This window comes from Lithobates pipiens, unplaced genomic scaffold, assembly GCF_037356315.1.
Source record: "Lithobates pipiens isolate NorthernLeopardFrog02 unplaced genomic scaffold, aLitPip1_a1.2 Scaffold_22, whole genome shotgun sequence".
In the NCBI taxonomy this organism is placed as follows: domain Eukaryota; kingdom Metazoa; phylum Chordata; class Amphibia; order Anura; family Ranidae; genus Lithobates; species Lithobates pipiens.
In genome coordinates, this window is record NW_027507784.1 from 59,850,544 (window position 1) to 59,868,803 (window position 18,260).

At 47.1% G+C, this 18,260-nt stretch overlaps 1 protein-coding gene across 2 annotated transcripts in view; it reads right to left on the bottom strand.

Moving 5' to 3' along the window:
- GPD2 (glycerol-3-phosphate dehydrogenase 2) overlaps positions 1-18,260 on the bottom strand; it is a 256,583-nt gene that overhangs the window by 199,321 nt on the left and 39,002 nt on the right. The window contains exons 1-2 of one of the 2 annotated variants that reach the window (XM_077447660.1): positions 12,743-12,803; positions 12,480-12,583 (exon numbers count right to left, since the gene is read on the bottom strand). In XM_077447660.1, coding sequence (XP_077303786.1) covers positions 12,480-12,578 — 99 coding nt within the window. In that variant the 5' untranslated portion in view covers positions 12,579-12,583; positions 12,743-12,803. Of the gene's footprint in view, positions 1-12,479; positions 12,584-12,742; positions 12,804-18,260 lie in introns of those variants that run through there. The other variant, XM_077447659.1, reaches the window with a different exon arrangement.

Here is an 18,260-nt window from a genome sequence, read left to right on the forward strand (position 1 = left end):
CTCGTCCACCTCCCGCACCCCTAAGGAGTCCAAGACCGCACAGGGGAGGCACATCCTGGATATTTTCCGGTCGCAGCGATACCAGGCCCACGAGCCTTCGCAGGCCCAATCCCCGACCTCGCCTGACGGACCCTCGCCTGCCCACATGCCTGGGACATCCGTACTGGCTCTGGGGGTGCCCAGCCTCCGAGCCTCCTTGACCTGGAAAGTCGCTCAGGACATTAAATGCACGGTGACTGCAGCAATCGCGGACCTCAAGGCGGACCTGTTGGCAGTTGCCCACCGCATGGACAGTGTGGAGCAGACCACCCAGACCCACGCAGCGGCCATTCGCCAAGTGCAATCCGCATATGATTCCCAGCTTTCTCAGGTCTTCGAGCTGCATAGACACGTCGAGGACCTGGACAACCGCGGACGGCGGCACAACATACGGATCCGGGGTGTCGAGCCGGACGCCATTCAACCGACCCTGTGCGCCATATTCAATGACCTCATGGAGCGCCCTGCGGACTCCCCCATTGACATGGAAAGGGCTCATCGCGCCCTCCGCCCCCCTCCCAGGGACTCCGAGCCACCCAGGGACATCATCTGTGCTATTGTCAACTTTCCTTTGAAGGAAGAAATTCTTCGAAAGGCTCGCATGAAGGGCCATATTATGTTTAATGGTGCAGACGTGAAACTCTTTCAGGATCTCTCACAGATCACTCTCCAGAACAGGAAGGCACTCCGTCCGCTACTAGAGGCCCTACGCTCCAGGAATATCCAATACCGCTGGAGGTTCCCTTTTGGCCTATCTGCTTCCGCCAGAGGGCGCTCTGCCCTTCTCCGCACCCCAGAGGACCTTCCAGCCTTTTGCGACCAACTTGACCTGCCACTTATCGAGCTCCCGGACTGGTATACGACCTTCTTTCCGACGGAACCCTGGCGTCCTGTGTCTCTTAATCCTTCACCGAAAGCCGCCCGTCAACGTTCTCGACATCGTCGTCCTGATCCGAGGTCTCCTAACGATCGTCCGTTGCGCCGTGAATTGCGCCAACGAAGCCCCTCACCCCCGTTAGCACGAGGCGGGGCCCCAGAGAACTGAGCGGAGCTGTTGCTGTTGGAGTCCCGCTCTGAGTGAGTACCCTGCCCCGCTTCCCCCCTGCCCCCCCCCCCGAGACTTCTTTGCCCACCTTGCCTCCTTTCCTTCCCCATGCTACCTCAACCGCTTACCTTTTGCAACCATCCACCATGCTCTGTTGTGATCTTCACGGCCCTCATGTGTTTCCTCGGCCGCCCCTCACCTCACTGTTTCGGCACCCCTCACCCCCGGAGTGAGGGTCTCTCACTCTGATAAGACTCCCTCTAGCCCTGCTATCGTCTGGACACGGACTCTCCCAGCCTGGAATTCACAGATTTTCCTTTGTGGAATACCCTCGTACTCCGGGAGGACACCTATGTTTGTGAGACTTTTTTTTTTTTCTTCTTTTTTTTTTTTTTTACTCCACTGCTACCCCGCACCCGTCTCCTCAATTTATCTACCGTATTTGCTTCTAACCCCCGGTGACTGTTACCCTCCCTGTTCCGAATTCCCCACCTGAAGACCCCTTTATCATTTGGATGGGTGAGAGGCCGACACGGACTCATGCTTGCATTGTTCGCTCTTCTTTTATCTGTCACTATTTGTCATTGTCTAGATGTGTGGGGGGAAGAGGGGAGGGAAAGAGAAGATTTTGGGTTTCTTTTTTCTCCCTTTATTTCTTTCTCTTTTTTTGTGCTGTTAATCTGCCCCCCGAGGCTGTTCTCTTTTTTGTATTTGCTGCCCTTCCCCTCCTTTCCATTCCCCTCCCTCCCCCTCCCACCTCTCCCCCCCCCCCCTCCCAATTTCCCCCCCTCCAACCTTCCCCCTCCCCCAACCCTAACCCCCCTCCCACCTTCCCCCCATCCTCCCCCCTCCCCTCCCAAGAGGGGAGGGTACTCGACCGAGACTTCTCTCAGGCCTTCCAGTCTTCGGCCTACTTACTGATGTTGATACTGTTTCTTCTTTATATGTTAAGTTGCTATGTTATTTGTGCACTTTTGCTCCATTATGCAGGATCTGCGACCCGTGGCTTGTCCTTTCACCTCCAGTCGCGGCTCTATAATGTCTCATTGTTTACTGCCTAGCTGTCATGACCTAACAATATGCCTTTCTTCCTTTTTCTCCAGATCCCCTTTATTATTGGTAGGCTCCCCTATACGCCTGGCTCCTCCCCCCCCCCCCCCCCCCCCCCCAAAAAAAAAAAAAAAAAAAAAAAGGGGCGGAGTCCCTCATATACTCACCTAGATCCCCTGGTTCGCAGACGTCATGTATCTCTCGTCTATCCCACTGTTCCCACACAGCAGTCTCTCTGAGACTAGGCTGACACACCAGACTTCTCCACCCATCCCTCTAGGTAGATAGCTGGCCTAGTACTACCTCTGGTCTTTTTTTTTGTCCCCCGATCCCCTGCCCTTCCCTTACCCACCCTTCCCTACTTCCTTGTCTTTTTCCTTCTCTGCTGCCCCGCCCCTTTCCCCTTTCTCTTCTTCCCTTGCCCCCGGGGTTGTGGCCCCCTGCCTCACATCCCCCTCTATAGGCTTTTACACCGGTGTTCCCGGTACAAACTTTTTCCGCCTGCCCAATCCCTTATGATGCAGCCTACGTCCTCGACTAGCGCTCCCCTGCAACTGAAGTGTGTCTCCCTTAACGTGAAGGGACTCAACCTGCCAGAAAAAAGATCTCAAGTACTATCCTCATTGACCAAGTTCAAAGCACACTTTATTTTCCTGCAGGAGACGCACTTTCGTTCTGACGCCATCCCTAAACTCTCGAACCATATCTATAAGACGGCCTTCCATGCCACCAATCCTGCAGCAAAAACGAAGGGTATGTCCGTCCTTGTCTCCAGGCACGCTAACTTTCATCTTACCGACTCCCTGATAGACCCGGAGGGAAGGTATGTCTTTCTTAAGGGCACTTACGCTTCTACACCGATTACGTTGGCCAACATTTATTGCCCTAACGAACATCAGGTAACCTTTTTTCGCACGACCTGCGCCCTTTTGTCCTCCTTCCAGAGCGGACTGCTTCTTCTAGCCGGGGACTTCAATGTCCCTCTGAATCCTCTACTTGATACGTCCACTGGGACATCCTCGCTGACTTACAAAGCCCTTCGCCAGATTAAATCACAGCTCCAAGCTCTATCACTTCACGACGCCTGGCGTACTCTCCACCCCTCCTCCAAGGACTATACCTTCTACTCGGCCCCCCACCAAAAATATTCCAGAATAGATTTTTTCTTCTTGTCCCAGAGAGACCTCCCTCTCCTTCAGCACTCATCCATTGAGCCCATGTTCCTCTCTGACCATCACCCTATCACCATCACACTTTCCTTCCCCGATTCCTGTCCCAAAACTAAAATTTGGCGCTTTAACCCATCCTTGCTCAAAGACTCCCTCGCCCTAGAGCGTATTCGCTCGAGTATCCGACTGTTCTTCCAGGAGAACTCGGGGTCCGTTGCTTCCCCGGTTTCTCTCTGGGAGGCCCACAAGTGCGTGATTAGGGGGGAGCTGATGGCTCTATCCTCCCAAGCCAAAAAACTACACCAGGAGCGCGTGTCTTCCCTTCTGACAAGGCTGAAGACATTGGAAACGTCTCACAAACTATCTCAGGCCCAGGCTACCCTCCAAGAGCTGATACACACCCGTACTTTGCTCACAGATGAGCTGGGCAAACGTACTAAAAGGCGCTATGTCCTAGGCCAAAGGGTCTTCTACGAACACGGCAACAAGTGTGGCCGCCTCCTGGCTCGTTCGGTTCAATCAACTAAATTATCTCCCACTGTTCATAACCTGCGGCATCCCTCGGGTTCCTTACTTACCAAAAACGAAGATATTGCGAAGGAATTCGAAAAATTTTATACCAAACTTTACAACCTCCAGCTTCCTCCCCATTCCCAGACCGCACGAGCAGCCCGGGATGCTCTCATCGCGGATTTTCTTTCATCACACAGCCCCAGGCCCATCTCTCCCCTGTGTGCTCAATCCCTGGAGGCACGGTTCTCCCCCCTTGAACTAGATACCGCGCTGAAGCAGATGAAGGTCGGCAAAAGCCCGGGACCGGATGGTTTTTCCCTCCAATACTACAAATCCTTCCTGGACACCCTCTCCCCTCACCTCCTACTCACTTTCAATGCCCTCGCGGACCCCCAGGGGCGATCAGTCCAGATGCTAAAGGCCCACATAGCCGTAATACCCAAGGAGGGCAAGGATTCCCTCCTGGCAGCAAACTATAGGCCAATTTCCCTGTTGAATGTCGATATTAAAATTTATGCCAAAATCTTAGCCAACAGATTGCTTCCCTTGATCCCTAGTCTAATTCCCAATGACCAGGTGGGCTTTGTCCCGGGCAGGGAGGCCCGGGACAACACCATCCGCGCCTTGAACCTTCACCATTGGCTCACTTCTTCCAAAACTCCTGGCTTTCTTCTCTCCCTAGACGCCGAGAAGGCGTTCGATAGAGTGGCCTGGGACTACATGCGCGCAGTCTTAGCTGCGGTGGGCCTAGGTGACCGCATGCTAGCCTCTATAATGGCCTTGTATGCTGGCCCTACTGCGGCGGTGAGAGTCAACGGCCACCTATCGGACGCCTTCCCTATTAGCAACGGCACTCGTCAGGGTTGCCCCCTCTCCCCACCGATATACATCCTCACTCTGGAGCCCCTCTTGAATAAACTTAGAACGAACCCGGACATCAGGGGGATCTTGATGAAGGAGAGGGAGCTCAAGGTTTCGGCCTTTGCAGACGACATCTTGCTCTCTCTGACCGCGCCGCGCATTTCTCTCCCATCACTACTTCAAGACTTGGAGGTTTTTGGTAAGATTTCCAACCTTAAGATCAACTACTCCAAGTCCCAAGCCCTAAATGTCACCCTGTCCCCCCAGGAAGTGTCCCACTGCCAGGCAGCGTTTCCCTTTCATTGGGAACGCACCGCTATCTCGTACCTGGGCATCAAAATCCCTCACCACCTCTCTGACCTTTATTCCCTTAACTTCCACGCGGCTCTGGCCCACACCCAAACCTATCTTAAAGACTGGAACCACCTTAACGTGTCTTGGTTCGGACGAGCGGCCTTACTTAAAATGATCGTCTTGCCTCGCTTCTTATATCTGTTCCAGACCATCCCTATGGCCTTGCCCTGCAGTTTCTTTTCCTCCTATCGGAAGGTCTGCTCGTCCTTTTTGTGGAGAGACTCCCCCCCGAGGATCAAGTATTCCAGACTCACGCTGCCCAAATCTAAAGGGGGGATTGCCCTCCCGGACCTATACAAGTACTACGTCGCCTGCCACCTTACTAGGATAGCGGACTGGAATATCCACTCTCTGGACAAATTGTGGGTGTCTCTAGAAAACGCCTTCTCTCCTGTTCCCATTCATCTCCTCCCCTGGTTACTTCCGAAACAATGGCCCCATTCTCTTGCCGCGCACCCATTTATCCACACTTCCTTGATGCTATGCAGTAGGATTTCCGCCTCCGTTCCTATTGCGCCGTCCCCAGGCCCCTTAACCACACTGCGATCCAATCCTGACTTTCCTCCTGGAAATTCACCCACCTTTCTTCGACAGGACTGGCCCTTTGAGGATGTCCTGGCCCTCCACTTTTTCCCGGGGGGTAAAATCGCCTCCTTAGACACTCTTCGTAGCCTCCCGAACGCTTCTTCCTTCTCGTTTTGGACGTACCGTCAGGTTCGCCATTTCCTCTCTACCCGGGCCCCCTTGGAGGACTGGATAAGACCACTCACCCCGTTTGAAGACTTATGCAACCGTAAGACGCCCCAAAAACACCTCGTCTCCCTCCTATATGCCCTCATCTCGGACCCTAGTGTCCTGACCCTTTCCCCTTCGCAATCCTCCTGGCACAGGGATCTGCTGACTCCTCTAACACCGACGGAATGGACTAGAGTCCATGAATACGCTCACGGCGGTTCGCTGAATGTTGCCATCCAGGAGAACGGTTACAAAATTCTAACCAGATGGTATAGAACCCCTTCCCGCCTTCATAAATTCTCCCCTACTACTCCGAATGTCTGTTGGAGATGCAACGCTGATGTTGGGACAATGCTCCATATTTGGTGGGCGTGTCCGAACATCCAACCCTTCTGGAGGGAAGTCCACAGGCTCATTCTAGCCGTTACCACTTTCGATCTTGATTACACTCCGGCACAATTTCTCCTCCATCACACCTCCCTCTCTCGGAGAGACTATTTTAAATCCCTGGCCATGCATATAGTTAACGCTGCAAGGTTGTGTGTTCCCAGGCATTGGCGGTCCGCCCGTGCCCCTTCTTTGGCAGAATGGTTCGCGACCATTTCCAGGATTGCTGGCATGGAGGAGTTGATCCACATCTCCCAAGAGAGATTCGAGAAATACTCCTGTACGTGGGCCTGCTGGTCTCACTTCACTACTACTCCTGAGTTTAAACACGTTCCTCCTGATTGAAGGCTGACCCTCACTTGGATCCCTGCCACTTGTCCACTATTCCCCCTGGGCCCCTGGGGCAGGGGGCCACGTCCCCTCCCACGTCCCCTCCTTCTCTCCTTTTCTTCTCCCTCGCCCCCCCTCCTTTCCCCCCTCTTTCCCTCTCCTCTTTTTGCTTTCCCTCTCCCCTCTCTCCCCCCTTCTTTCTCCCTCCCATCCTTGCTCCCTCCCCCCCCCCCCTTTCCCTACCCCATTACCCCTCCCCTGTTGGCACATCTACTGCCCGGTTTCTGACGCCTAGTTTTGCCCTAGCCTTATGCCCGGTTGTCTACTCTGGGGTATCTCGGGCGGGCGCGGGTAGCCACCCGAGTCGTTCCCCTCCCGCAGCTGTGAAGCCATCATAGTTAGACTTAACGTAGTGCCGATATAGTGATTGGAACAGTCTTTAAGCCTATTCTTTTGCCTGGTACCTTTAGGAGGATCCTGTTGGCTCCTCCTCCACCGTGTTTTTTTTCTTTTGTACGGCTAACCTCATGCTGTGTACCTGTTCATTTGTGATGACCTGTTCCTGTAAATTTTGTATTCTTCAATAAAATCTTTATGGAAAAAAAAAAAAAAGAAAAGAAAATGTACGGAGATAAAAGAAAATTTACGGAGAGAAAAGAAGATTCCGAGCTAAGAAAATTCTTGTCTGTCGCAACATGAGGTGAAATTGAAGGCTTGGTCGGCCGAATTTCGAAAATCAATGGTGGCATCATCGGATCACAAAAAAAACGAATTTTCTGATTTTGAAAAGAAAATTCGTTCGAAATTCGACCGTGTATGGCCTGCATAAGGCACGATTGTGAAGAGTGGGAGATTTTTCTTTGGCAGAATTAAGCTTATTAAAGTCCAGTAAAGAGACACTAAAATCTTTCTTTGGCTGCATGTGTTCGCAAAGTGTAAACACATTCTTACAAAAAATAAAAATGTTTTTTTATGTAAGAATCAATATAAATTTTATTTATTATTTTATATTGGGCTGCACTCATAGCCATCTTGGGACTCAGTTTGGACACCGCTGTTCTAAAGCTTTAATTAAAACAATACCTAGTGATCCTGCCATGAATATCCTAGTTCAGCCATTACCTGTTATGGAGTGACAACACCTTGGCCATGTCTCCCAACAACTCTCCTGTGTTGTCACCCTGTTTCACATTCTTTTATTACAAACTACAAGTAGCTATATTGAGGCTCATTGCACAAGTAAGCCAATCATAAGCAATGTCATACAGCTGTCACTGGCATAAGTGAATGTAGATATGAAGGAGCTGCAGAAAGTCTGCAGGAGATCAGAAGTGCTAAGATGCTAAATAAATAAATAAATAAAATAAAAACAGTACTTTCCAAAAGAAAAAAAAACATGGTAGTGGCTTAGAAAACACAGTGCTTTAGCACCAGTCATAGAGTCACGGTTTAGACCTACTTTAACCTTTTTTTCCTTCTATGTACTTTAATGCCCTGTACACACGTTCGGACTTTCCGACAGAAAATGTGCGATCGGATCGTGTTGTCTGAAAATCCGATCTTGTGTGGGCTCCATCGGACTTCCGACAAAGTTTGAGAGCTGGATCTAAAATTTTCCGGACATTAAAAAACGATTGTGTGTAGACAATACCGACAGACAAAATGCCACGCATGCTCAGAATAAATTACAAGATGAAAGCTATTAGCTACTGCCCTGTTTATAGTCCCGTTGTACGTGGTTTACATCACCTTGCTCTGAACGAACGGATTTTCCGACAACTTTGTGTGACCATGTGTACGCAAGTCAGGTTTGGGCCAAAATCCGTCGGAAAAAAATCAGACGGATTTTGTTGTTGGAATGTCCGACCGTGTGTACAGGGCATAAGGCTTCATTCGCACCTATGCATTTTTAGTGCTTTTTGCATTTTGCAGATTCTCACTGCAGTCCATTTAACATGGTTTCCTATTGAACATGCTCTACAGTGTAAATCTGCAAAATGCAAAAAGCACTAAAAATGTATAGGAGTGAATCAGGCCTAAGACCTCATTCTCAGTGTTCCTTTAGGATACCCAAAAGCAAAGAGGGCAGTTGGACATGCCAGTAAGGTCCAGCACTATGACCCACATTATTACTGGAAAAGCAGGAGTGAAAGATCTAAAACACTCTCCATGGGTCATATGGTCCATTGGGGATATGCAGGTAAGAAAGTTTTTGAACTAAAAAGGCAACTACAAAGAAGGAACGCTGTAGAATTATAGCACAGTGCATTTTGGTGCCCTCTGGCCTATGTCACCATAACCTATGAGGCTATGCTGTACACAGTGTACTTTTTAAAGGTGTTTATTGAAGGTCTTCTTTTATTAGAGAATTGTATTGAACAGCAGTACAGCACTCATCCAAAAAAAGTCCTCCGCACATACTGACAAGAACCTGATTTCAACCCCACATGAAGACTTAATTGCTGAGAATACATCCAGGAATGAGAAATAATTGAAGTGCTTCATTTCTCTTATTCAGATTTAAGCACCTTGTAAAACCCAACAAAAGTCTTTTCACTGATGAACCAACATGGCAGATTAGCCAATTAGAACACCTAATTAAAAGAACTTAATCATCTTCCAACAGTAAAACCACTTATCGCTGCATTAGTCTAAGTAAATCCCAGTATGACTTTCCCCCGCACAACTTCTGTCGTTTGATTAAAACAAACTACTTCATTACAGCCCTGTTCTTGATATTAGAGCCCAAGTGCCACTTTCTCTGATGAAATAAGAGTATTTCCCTTCTTTACAATTATTTAGATCAATACAATTAACAATAAAGTAAAGTAGAATACAATGCTGAATCAAAGAGGATACCCAATCAATACCGGTTAATTACATTAACGTATCCGGCAGGCTAATTCTGCCTGTGTTCAAAGATACAGCAAAAGATTCTGCTTTAATTAAGGATCACGAGACAGTGTGGGATAGACGTAGTACAAAATGTGACAGCTGGCGGTTCTCTTTCTATATTCTTTTGTTGCTTAGCGTGTTCGAGATCTAAACATTTTTCAGAACTGCTGGTATGAGTCAGTTGGATCAGCAAATGGAAAGTGTCAAAAAAGTCAATCACATTCATCTTTTAAAATGCAGAAAAATGTATCCAATACCGGTCAAAAGTCTTACAACACCCCCATTTTTTTAAAAAAAATTTGGACTATAATTTTGATTAACATTTAATTGAGCGCTATAGTAACTGTCAATGCAATATGCAGTATAAAAAAGTAACCTGTCAGAAGAACTGCTGCATGAACCAAACCTGACCCTCTCTTCTATCCAAAGGAAGCTGGTGGGATCTGTGTTCCTGGCAAACATTGGCCAGAGCCTGGAGACAACCATTTCTCGAATTCTCTGAGACCGAGAGGCTAGTGGGGGGACCATAATCCAAGAACCTCGCCTCCGTACTTCAGGACTCCCACACTAAGGTTTGACATCTTAGAATGCCCAACTATATATTGATCAGAATTTGTTCTCAGTCTGATGCTATTTCAGCTGCCTTTACCATCCAGGCCTTTGGCCCATGTGGGACCACCCCCTCTATTCTCCCCTTTTCCTGCTCCTGCCCATCCCAGGCAAGCGTTCCTGTCTATTTCTGCCTGCCTCTTTTAGCTCTCCTTCTTTATACTCACCATTTCCTCCTGCTCTCTTCGTGCATTTTCGAAGAACTGCTAGGCAATCTCCTCTTTTTATAGAGATACCCATGAGTGGAAACATGGGGCACTCCTCTCTGCAACCATTGATACCCCTATAACCCAAGCCACTCTAGTTAATGCACCTTTTCTTTCCTATGACTTGTGTTAACTAGCACCAGCACCCATCTGGTACCATTGTGCACTGGACTACTACTTCAATGTTTGCACCTCCATGCACTCTGCTATTTTCTGTGTTGAACCAATGCTTTCTTCTGTACTGTTCTAACAAAAATTTTAAATGCTACCCGTCCAATTTTTTTCAGACACAATAGAGAACAAGGTTTTTTGCCTCGCCCATGGGTTGGAAAGTATGTTGATAAACAAAGGTAGTGTGACTGAGCCCAGAGTGCTAGTAAAACTAAAGCATCCAAAACAAAAACTACGGGTGATAAGAAGGAAAATACAGAATTGCTTGGCTATACATACATCAAAATTCAGCCTGTGGGTGGCTCTGTCAGCACCACCCGGATTTTTAAAAGTAGAATTTTTTTTTATTGAATTTTGTCAAAGGAGCCAGGTGGAAAATTGTGAGCCGAACAGCGCCTACAATCACATGCAACCACTGTTCAGATGGTCCAACAGCAAATAGGGCCGACTATCAAAATATAATATCCTGTAGTAGGAGACTCATCCATCCGCCCTATCAGCGTAAATGGAGGAAAATGTTTGATTCCTTATGTTCAAAAAAATCTATTTGTGCATGGCCAGTTCATTTTTTTTTACCAAAGTAAGCCACTTAACAACAACAACACATTTGTGTTGACTCTCAGAAACCCATCTTCTGATTCTACTGTGACAAGTCATCTTTTTATTTAATATAAATACAAATCAAAGCAGGCATGTCAAACTCAAACAAACAAAAAAAAAACAGTATTCCAAACTGAAGGTAATAAATATTCAGGGGCCACATATGTTTATATGTTTATTTCAGAACAATTCCTTCTCAATGACAATAGTCACCAGAACAAATAGGAGGATTGTGAATCTTCCCAATAGGAACACATACAGCAATAAAAACTTGAGAAGGTCTAACTTTTTCCTACTCTATCCAACAATATCTGTCAAGAGACACACCTCAATCATTCCACAAAATGCTAGTTAACCGATTGTTATGCTGACCCACTGCCTTCAATACTGATCTGCAATATGAATGCAGGTCAGGAAAGAAGGGAGTCAGAAGTCCCTCTCTGCATACTTGCTCCAGGTCAAGGTTTTAAAGCAAAAAGGTCAGCATGACAGCATTTTCAGAAGAAGAGTTCTGTATTGCCAGCCTTCCAGTTTTTCCTGGAATATTCAGTAAATATGGAGATAGGAACTCCAGATTTTTTTTTACAGCTTTCCTGATCTGCATACCTTTGACAGGTCAATGATTGGAAAGAACTAAATACCGTATTTATCGGCATATAACACGCACTTTTTCCCCCTAAAATCGGGGGGGGGGAATCGGGGGTGCGTGTTATACGCCGATCCCCTGCCGTTCCTAACCTTCTCTGCCGCTCTCGGCGGCTTTCAGGTATTTTCAGCCGTTCTTGGCCATTTTTGGCTATTTTCGAAAGCCGAAACCCACCAAGAACGGTCAAGTGCAGCCAAAAATAGGCGAGAAGGTCCGAAAATAGCCGAAAGCCGCACTCTGACATCCGCTCTGTATCTTGGTGGCACCATTTTTAAAATGGCAAAGACACTGACAAGGCTGCAATGCAAGGCTGCAAATGACTGACAAGGCTGCAAATGACTGACAAGGCTGCAAAGCAAGGCTGCAAATGACACCGATAAGGCTGCATTGATGGGCATTTAAATGTTTTATCCTTAAACTTCCCTCCTAAAAGTTTTTTTCTTTTAATTTCCCCCCTAAACTTGGGCTGCGTGTTATGCGCCGGCATGTGTTATACACCGATAAATACGGTATAGTCAACATAGCAGTCAGTCCACCAGCATTTTTAGACTATAGTTAGCAAAGGCAGGACTAGTATATTCCTCGAGACGGATTTATTAGTTTTACATGCATTTAGCCGGGGTGTAATTTTTTGCATTGCTCCACCCACTATCCTGAAATGAATAATCCACTTACAGTATTTTGGGGTATGTGTGAAATGAGACACACGAGTAAAGAAAGCTTAATTGTGCTACACACTGATTGCAGTTGCAGGCTTTTTGAATCATTTAGTCCCTTCTCATCATAACTTGTATACGGTTATACTGGCTCATTTTACATGCTGATAACATAGTTTTATACAACAGAAGATCTTAGGGTTTATCCTTTACCTTTTTATTTTTGTCAGTTAGATGAGACAGACCAAATACAGTAGCTACAGCACCCCCTCCAAGGACGAGTGTGCCTTTAATCACATTTTGGAAGGCCATTTCACCTGCAGACAGAGGAAAGAAAAGTATGATGTTATTCTAGAATTTGAAAATTCATTTTCTTGCACACAATATAGAAAACCAACAAGATGCAGTTAAACAGCTTCCTGAAATGAGAATGTGGTTACATATATTTAGAACGATCAAAGTTTGTATACACATACACTTCTTAGCGTACTTCCCAGTCTTTGAATGAGCCTGCACCTGATACGAGTCACTGCTTGGCTCAAGATTGGGTATTGCTAGAATGTCAGCAGCAAGGAACTTTAAAATTAGCAAATGCCACATGCAAGAATCACTGTAGTGTCAGACATAACATATTAGATTACCAGAAGGGTCCCATGCAGCTCTTCTTTCTGTCCTTATGCTGAAAGTCCAACCACATCCCATGGCAGCCAATGACTCTCCAAAAATTACGGCTTACACTTACAGTAAATGTAAACCCAAAATACTATTTTCAGTATGTTTAGTAGCATCACTTCACTTCATAAAGTTTCTGTAAGCAAATTGTTTTGCTTTTTTTTTGCAAGGTTTCCTTCCAGGAGATCCTGCCAGTAACAGCACTTCCTGATGCAGACTACCAAGGCTAAGCTATTCCCTCACAATTAGCAGCAGGGTTACATAAAGTGTCGCTTGTTTGCCTCCCCCCTTTACAGAGGAAGTAAACCCTGATGGGTTTGATTCCCTGCAAAGGTAAAGCATAATGGACTACTATGCATCACATAGTAGCCCATTATGTGTCACTTACCTGACACAGGATCCAGCGAATTCACCGCTGTCCCCTGTAGTCCAGAGCGTCCATCTTCTTGGTGGGTCTCGCTGCTCCGGCGCTGTGATTCGCCGGAGCAGCGATGACGTCACTCCCACGCATGCGCACGGGAGCCGACACTTGTGGCATATCACCGCGATCTGTGGCTTGCCCAGTGCACCTGCGTCTACGGCGCATGCGCTTTAGACAGCGGTGGCTGTCTTCAGGTAAATATCTCCTAAACCGTTTAGGTTTAGGAGATATTTCTTGGACGTACAGGTAAGTCTTAACTAGGCTTACCTGTAGGTCAAAGTGGTTTGTAAGGGTTTACAACCACTTTAACTTTTGGCACGTTTTCTTTTTGCCTGCAGCCTTCTGGGACACTTCACATTCCCCAGAAGACCGTGGGATCATTCACAAAGTGCAGCGTGGCTTGCACATGCGCAGTGGGATGCCAGCTGTGAAAGTTCCCCTTAGTTGGGATGCCAGCACCAGGGACCTGAAGCCCATTCAAGAACCGGCCTGGGTGAAAACCACGCTGGATCCCTGGAAAGGCAAGTATACTTCTATTAAAAAAAAGTCAGCAGCTACAATATTTGCAGCTGCTGTCTTTTCATTTTCTGGGGGGAGACTCCTCTTTAACCTGCAATGCATACCCCTTCAGTTGGGCTTGGGGCTGCCTATCAAGTCTATCAACACTTTCAGGAGATCAAGGCTTCTCCACCTTCAGGGCTTCAGTAGAATTCAAGCTGCTAACCTTAGGTAAAGTGCTTTTTAGAGACCACCATCAGGGTGGTGCACTGTGCAGTATCTTGTCCAACTCCAGTTGGAAAACAATCTTAGCAGCATGAATTTTTCTGAAGCTTGTTCATGTCTTGTTCGGCTCTTGAAATCTAAATGAATTTGCCAACTTCTCCCGCAGTTCATTTTGATGTAACCATCTACACAAAACAGTGCAATCAAAGCTTGTGTATCCCAAAATCTCTACATAAGAAGGCAATTCTAGCTGCCAACCAAGCTGAGCATTAAAAAGGTGGTGTACCTGGATTCAGATTTAAAGCGGGGTTCCACCCTAAAGTGGAACTTCCACTGATCGGAACCCTCCCCCCCTCCGGTGTCACAATTGGCACCTTTCAGGGGGGAGGGGGGTAGAGATACCTGTCAAAGACAGGTATTTACACCCACTTCCGGGCATAGACTCCCGTGGGAGTCTACGCCTCTTCCTGTCCTGCCGCGCTGTCTGCTGGGACACACACGGGTCCCAGAAACAGCGCGGACAATTCCTATTGCGCTGCGCGACTCGCACATGTGCAGTAGGGAACCGGGAAGTGAAGCCGATTCCCTTCACTTCCTGATTCCCTCACCTCGAACGGTGGCGGCAGCAGCCGAGAACCGAGCGATCGATCGGCCTCGGCTGCCGGCATCGCTGGAACCCGAGACAGGTGAGTGTCCATTTATTAAAAGTCAGCAGTTGTAGTATTTATAGCTGCTGGCTTTTAATATTTTTTCCCCCAGTAAAGTCTGGCTTTAAGAGCACCATTTCCCCTCTAGGTCTCAAGAACGGAGGCTGTGAAAGATCCTTCTGATGAATTTGGCGGAGATGGAAGGAAGAAGGGTAACTAACACTCCAATAAAGATTTGCCCATATTTATTGGTGCGATGTTCCATGGATCAATACAGCCAATGTTTCAGGGCCTTGCCGAGTCCCTTCCTCTAGACCAGTGGTCATCAACCCTGTCCTCGGGGCCCACTAACAGGCCAGGTTTGCAAGATAACTGAAACACATCACAGGTGATATCATTTGCTGCTCAGTGATTGCAGTATTCTAGTCTGCATCTCCCCAAGGTAATACATAAAACTTGGCCTGTTAGTGGGCCCTGAGGACAGGGTTGATGACCACTGCTCTAGACAACATAGTAACCGACAGAGCATCACTCATTGGAGTAGTGGGGACTCTATCTTTCTACTGACATTTTGCACTGTACCATCCCTTGTAGTCCTAACTAGCACCCTCCTGTTTTGCTGGTCCCCACATTGTAGGGGTGCAGCCCACAACTTTATTCTTTTTGACCGAGATGGCTTAAATATAATTCAAACAGGTAAACTAAAATAAACTTCTCATAAACCTTGACACTTCAAATTGAGTCTATGAGCTTGCCCCCACCTATCCAACCTCCTGAGCCCCTTTCCTATTGGTGAACAAGTCCACCAACCACATTAGAGCTCAAGAATTTGAGAGATGGGAGTGGTGAAATAGTTGACATTTACCTGAAACTTCATCCTTCGATATCTGGGTCTAATGATTGTTATGATTTTCAGTTTTTACTGCTTATTAAAGCACAATACGGGTGTTGTCATGTAAGTAAGGAAATACTTAAAATAGCCCAATGTGCTTAACAGTGTGGATAAACAAATCTTCTACAGCCAAATATTAAATTCCAACAGCATGCACTCCTTTCTATCTTTCTTTTTTCCTTCAAAAAAAGTTTGTTATAGATTCGAGCTATTGCCATTTTTGTTTTGTTTGTGTCAGGGCTGGGCTCAGTCCCTTTTGTGAGCGGGCCGCTCAGCTGACGGCTAATTGCCAGCTCTCATCTCTCTCCACAGTTACTCAGCTGTTGATGATTCTGCTTGTCAGTCCTGCCTACTTAAGCCATCCAGTCCAGGGGAGATCTGCCTTTGCCTTGGTCACATCACAAGAAACCATCTCCTGCGTTCCTGTTTAAAGACTGGCTTTGCTGATATCCCTTCTGGCTCCAGATCCTGCTTGCTGTTCCACTACATTGATCCCTGATTTCTGGCTTGGCTGACTATCTGTTCCGGTTACTGAAATTTGGCTTGGCTTGGTTTTGACTACGTTTGTTCTTTTTACTTTTCTTATTAAACAAGTGTGATTTAACTGTACTTCTGTCTTGGTCTGATTTCATGGTTTCTGACAGTTTGCTAATAGTTCATATAAAAACTGTAAAAAAAAACATCTTTCTAGAAATACCCAATTTCCAGGAAAACATAACCAAGGGACTGCTCCACAAAATTAGGGACTTTTGCAGCCATTCTGTGCTCATGAAAACTATACTTCTAACTCTGTTTCGGTGAAAGGGAAGGGAAAACATTTTACTATGCCAGGACACTTCCCATTAAAGAGCCACAGACTACAGACAGCTTCTTTATGTTAAAATAAATAATTTATTATTTCTGATTTTCCCAAAACATTTTGCAGTGCTTAATAGAATCCCCATAAAAGCTTGTAGTCGATCAAGGGGAATTCATAAAGCAGGTCCAAGATACTCTTTTGAATTCCAACATGCTTCTGCACAACAAATGTCGATAGGGGTGACAAATTCACAAAGTTACATGAATCTGGAGGCACACAGACCAGAGTGTCCCTATAGACAATCCGTTCTCGGGGCAGCCGATCCTCTTCCTGCAGCTCCATCTGTCACACAGACAGTAACAACAACAACAAGGAGTTTTCAAGTGTTGGTTCACATTTAGTGAAAAAAAATGTAAAAGCTGAGCTAACACTGTATACTCCGCACCCCCCATCTAGGGATTTGAAATCTCCACTCTTCTTCCTCTTCTCTGTGCAGCACTACCAGTGTGGACCAGAACGATTCTGATTGGTCAGTGCCATCACAGTGATAGACAGGAGCCAACCATCTGACTAGCATGTCACGCATTGAGGTAACACATGCGTTTTACCGAGAGCTACAGCAATACACTGTTTAGAGCCCCCCTTTTTTTTTTTTTTTACCAAATGAGTTTTCTATAGAAATCAATAGATACAGTATGCATCAAAAAATGGCTTTATCACAGGAAAAAAAAGGCCCATTTCCCACGGGCATTTGCAGTGTGAACAGCAAGCTTTGACAAAGCATTTGCAGAGCTTTCAGCAAGCTTTGTTGAAGCTTTTAAAGTACTGTTCAGCTCCAGTTTGTAAATGTGGACTCCAGATCCTAATGGAAGTGCTGTCTGCCACTTTAAACTTTTCCCAACCACGATATAGCTGAATAACGGCTACAGTGTGGTCACACATTTCCGGGAGGGCGTCTATTTATGTCCTCCCAGAACCCTGCCCTGCTGCATGCCCCTGAGTGCGCATTGGGCATGCTCTGTGATTGCGGTGTCCTTTGGACACAGCTGATCACAGATCAAGGCAAGGGCGACTTTCACACTGGGGTGGGTGGGATTCATTTTAGTGGGGCACTTAACCCCCACTAGCGGCGAAAAAGGGTGAAAGCACTTGGGCTTTCACACTGGAGAGTCAGCAGAGGCTCTTTACAGGCGATATGCAAGCGCTATTTTTAGCGCTGTAGAGCCTGTAAAGCGCCTCATTGTGAAAGTAGCCAAAGGGTCAATCACAGCGCCTGTTCACCATGCGATCAGCTGTGTCCAATCACAGCTCATCACATGTAAACAAATGTGATAGTGGTAGGGGGCGCTAGTTAATTTAATTAGATTAAACAGCTGTCAAACCATAAGTGGTACTTTTCAGCCATATACACCTAATATACTTAAAGCGGAGTTCCACCCAAAAATGGAACTTCCGCTTTAAGCACTCCTCGCCCCCTTACACGCCACATAATTTTTTTTGTGGGGGGGGGAAGTGGGGGCTTCATTAGGAGGGGGACTTCCTGTCCCACTTCCTCCTTCCACCCAGGGACCGCCTAGGTGACTCCTCCTTTCGCCTTAGGCGGCCCCTCCCTCTAAGCAATCTCCTGGGACACGTGACAGGTCCCAGGAGATCACCTATTCACTTTGGGAGCGCAGCGTGACTCGCGCATGCGCCGTGCGTGCCCAACCATGAAGCCGAAAGCTGTCATGGCCGGGTGCCCAGAGTGGCAATGGAGGCGCTGGCGGAGAGGAGGGGGAGAGGAGCGACACCCCGTTCAGCCACATCGCTGGATCGTGGAACAGGTAAGTGTCTGTTTATT